Source organism: Chiloscyllium plagiosum, chromosome 45 (assembly GCF_004010195.1).
Source record: "Chiloscyllium plagiosum isolate BGI_BamShark_2017 chromosome 45, ASM401019v2, whole genome shotgun sequence".
Taxonomy (NCBI): domain Eukaryota; kingdom Metazoa; phylum Chordata; class Chondrichthyes; order Orectolobiformes; family Hemiscylliidae; genus Chiloscyllium; species Chiloscyllium plagiosum.
In genome coordinates, this window is record NC_057754.1 from 11,041,462 (window position 1) to 11,045,563 (window position 4,102).

The following is a 4,102-nucleotide window of genomic DNA, read 5'->3' on the forward strand; positions in this document are numbered from 1 at the left end:
GCCAGATTATGATATTGAGACAACACAAAAAGGGGAGCGAAAGAGAAGAGGCGGGAGGAAGGAAAAGTGGGAAATAAATACAGAAAAGATTGAAAATTAGTCTATAGCAATGGAGTCTTGGAGTACAGACTGATGACTGAAAGCATGGCACAGCATCAATTGTTTAAAAATACAGCAGGTCCAGAAGTTACACAATCCTTTAGTGTTGGCAACACAACAGAGAACTGGCGAAACTGGAGACTGAGCTTTTCATAACCATAGTGGACCAAATTGAATGAAAACCCTGATGCAGGTTTGTCAGCTGAGATACTGCTGATAGCAGAAAAAGGAAAATATGAGACTACTGCTTGGTCTTTTCACCATTTTATACAACTTCTGAAGGTGGTGAATGGAAAGATTAGCACGTTCTTCAGCTCTTCGCGGAATTGTTTTTGGGCTACAGTGTAGATCAAGATATTATTGCAGGAACTGAGGAATTGGAGCATGATAGCCGTCTCTTGAAGGATATATTGCGGGTCATTGAATTCCAGGCCACCAAAGTAGCCATCACCTGAAATCTGCACGTACAAGAAACGTCCAACATACGTGGCCCACAGGAAAAGGAAGCTGAGAGAGACCGCAACGAGTAGTACAATGGACTTCTTGCGGTTGGACACTTCCTGGTCTGCACGATTCTCGGCGCCCCGGATCCTCTTGCGCGCTCGGTTGGCTGCTAATATGCTACTTATAGTCAGCACATTGAGCAGCAGAATGAGAAAGAAAGGGAAAAACGGTACTAAGATGTGATGCAGCCAGTCGTAGGTTTGCCAGAAAGGCGAATTATAATAGATTGATTTAATAATGCAAAACCAGGGCACGCCGTTCAGGTTGTACAATGGCCTAAAAATGAAGTAAAAAGGGATGTTCTTGATGCAGCTCAGGGTACACACGATTCCTATCACTACTGAGGCCGTTTTCTGAGTACAATATCTGTTCTTCATGCTCTGGTGGCAGATGGCCACGAAACGGTCGAAGGTAAAGGCCACCGTCAACCAGACTGAGCCATCTCGGACTGCAAAAATCAGAGTACTGCTGAGTCTGCATGCAAAAGTGGTGCCAAGAGCAGTGTCTCGAAAGTAGATCCCGCCGATCCGGTTAAGGATGCACCCATTGACGATGACAAGGAAATCACTCACCGCTATTGCCACCAAGTAGTAGGTGATGCAACAAGAGAGTCCACACCGACCTCGTTTTAGAACGACAATCGCCAAGAAATTTGCTGTGAGAGATGAGAAAGGAATTGTTTGCTACAAGTGTATTTTTTTGGTGAAACTTTAGTAGTAATCTTCGACCAAATTTTAACTATAACCTTCTACGTTTCTCAACTCTAGACATCATCGATTCCAAAGCTATTGATAATTATCTGACGTGTAATGCTGGATCAATTACTTCCCATGGTAAGAGACATTGCAATCAGTCCTCAGCATACACTCCGTTCTCTGCTCACTGCATTAATTACTGTGGCTAGTTACCAAACTAAAATCATCTCAGCCAGTTACTTCCCGTGATCATATGCATAAAACACCTCATGTACTCGTCAAACATATGTTCACTGATGTGCAGTAACTTTCCAAATTATCTTCGATATTGTCTTTTTTTCAACTGACTCCTCACTCAATCGTGAGTGCAGGAATGTTCAATTTTTTTTTGTAAGATTTAAGTACTGTACTGACACATTAGCACATTCTTTACTTCCTCAAGGATTTTGTTTTTTCCAAGCTATTCTGGGGAGAAACATTGCCGAGTTTACTTTCCACTTTGGACCAGGTACTAAAGCACACACTGAGTATGTGAATATTAAATGTCACAAATTCATTATTTTAATGTTTATCAGAATAAAGACAAAGAAAGGACTTTAAAAAGGCATCATACATCAACTCACAATTTCTGGCTGACAATGCATCCTGTCACTTTGACAGAAATTCTTCTGTCTATTCTTTTTATTGGGTGCCTGGATTCTATGTATCATTGCTAAGTCATTACTTTGGTTTTCAAGCAATCGAAACATATAATCATTCTCATCCCTGACCACCTAATGTTTTGATTATGCAGAAAAAAAAATGATTGCTCTCAGATCTTCGACGCACGTGAACGTTCAAACTTCCCAAGTTAGGTCATTGTCCTCTTATTTTCTGATTGGTCTCTGAAGATCTCAATCATTTATAGGAACATCCTTCTCAACTAAGTTATTCCTTTTGTTTACCAAGTTTACAGCTCTGGACATATCGACAGAGTTGCAGCATCCCATCTTCTGAGGAAGGTAAGACTGGGGTTTAAATCACAACTACTCTAGCAGTGTGCAACAAGATTTCTGAAAGTATTGATAGAAAATAGAATATAGAACAATACAGCACAGAACAGGCCCTTCGGCCCACAATAAAAAAAAACTACTCTCACTCCACATTCCTCTCCTTCCCAGAAGAGACATCTTGATTTTTGGCACCAGCTGTACGAAACAGATTTCAAGTCTTTCAGTCTTTGGGGTGGTAAGCCCTACTATCTCCCTCCCAATTTGCTCTCTTCCCTTATCACTATGACTTTCTCTTCGTGCTTCATTTGAATGGCGCTCCTGACCATGATTCCTAATGTGTTTCATTTATCCTCCCGGTACTCTGTAGTCTCATTCATACTGAGAGCAAATTCCTCTACATACGAGATAAAAGTACAGCTGATGCTCCAGTAAAGCTAAATTCTGCATCCTCTCGTGGCTCCCTCATTCGCTGTCACACCCTCCTGTCTCTAAGTGTGATTGACTGCACAAGCTGTATTTAAGCATATTCATCCATCACTGATGTGTTGCAGTGCCTACAGCTCAGACTCCAGATCATCAACTCTCTTCTAACTGTCGCTGCACTGGTGTCCAGCAGTTCTCATATCCTGCACCTTCAACACATCACCTGCTCAGGTATTTCTAATTACTTTATTAAATGGAATTGAAATAAGGTTGAATGTCTTAACTGTATTCTTCAGTTAAATTGAAGTCTCTGATTTAAACTAATTAGCCAATTGCAAGTTTGGTGTGATGGCACATATTAGCTCTTTCAGAAAGAAACAAGCTGGAACGTCTTTCTGTCAATGATTGTTTTTTTCTCTCTCTCCCAGTATCACTGTCCTTTTCACGCAAGTTACACAACATCTTTCCGATAGGAAGGAGACTAGAACTGCACGCAATATTCCAACAGTGGCCAAACCAATGTCCTGTGCAGCCGCAACATGACCTCCCAACTCCCGTACTCAATACTCTGACCAATAAGGAAAGCATACCAAACGCCTTCTTCACTATCCTATCTACGTGCGACTCCACTTTCAAGGAGCTACAAACCTGCACTCCAAGGTCTCTTTGTTCAGCAACACTCCTTAGGACCTTACCATTACGTGTATAAGTCCTGCTAAGATTTTAGCTATCTAATAAACACCATTCCCGTTAAGTTGCACCATTATCAATCAGACAGTATCTTGTGGTATCCCGTAAGGTAATTCAAAGTAACATGCCATATTTGTTCATGGCATAGTATAGTATCCTCCAACACATTTGTTTACAGTAACAATTATTCGAATTTTCTTACGTCCAGGCAGTGATGAATATCAGAAGAAAATCCTGATCCGGACAGGGAAGATACAAAATATCCGATATTTATAACATACGAACATTTTAAAGAATCCGTTTCTTACCAGGGGCACCAATAGCAGCGAGAATAAGATAGCAAATGGCAAAGATACGCCCATTCGCTGGCACGTGCATCCTGTTTTCAGAAAGAATAGGTGTTCCTAAAGCAGTTGATCTTTGCATTATGTCGTATTGAAATCATCCAACATATATTCCAAAGAGAGTCTCCAGAGGATGGATTAATTTGCAATATCTACCTCAGTTCCAAGTGAGTGAACAAACAGATTAGCTTATTTCCCGTTAAAACTTTGACAGAGCAATTGTATTTATAGAAGAACAGATGTTTGCAGATTCTGTGTTTGTCCCCATGCCAGCAACCATATTTTACATTGACGTCACTGGAATCGTTGATGGGAGATTCTGGCTTGAAATCTCACCTCAGACTTCAACCTGACT

General features: G+C 40.9%; 1 protein-coding gene across 1 annotated transcript; it reads right to left on the bottom strand.

Moving 5' to 3' along the window:
- Positions 1 to 356: 356 nt before the first annotated feature.
- Positions 357 to 3,829, bottom strand: LOC122544020 (probable G-protein coupled receptor 142). Its single transcript, XM_043683035.1, has 2 exons — positions 3,712 to 3,829; positions 357 to 1,258 (listed from the first exon to the last, which is right to left on the bottom strand). The coding sequence occupies exons 1-2, from the start codon at positions 3,827 to 3,829 to the stop codon at positions 357 to 359; spliced, it is 1,020 nt and encodes a 339-aa protein (XP_043538970.1).
- Between the last annotated feature and the right edge of the window lie 273 nt (positions 3,830 to 4,102).

Coding starts and splice junctions, on each gene's coding strand:
- LOC122544020 (XM_043683035.1), bottom strand. CDS start 3,829: ATGCAAAGATCAACTGCTTTAGGAACACCTATTCTTTCTGAAAACAGG. Junction 1,259..3,711: donor CGCTGCTATTGGTGCCCCTG/GTAAGAAACGGA, acceptor CATCTCTCACAG/CAAATTTCTTGGCGATTGTC.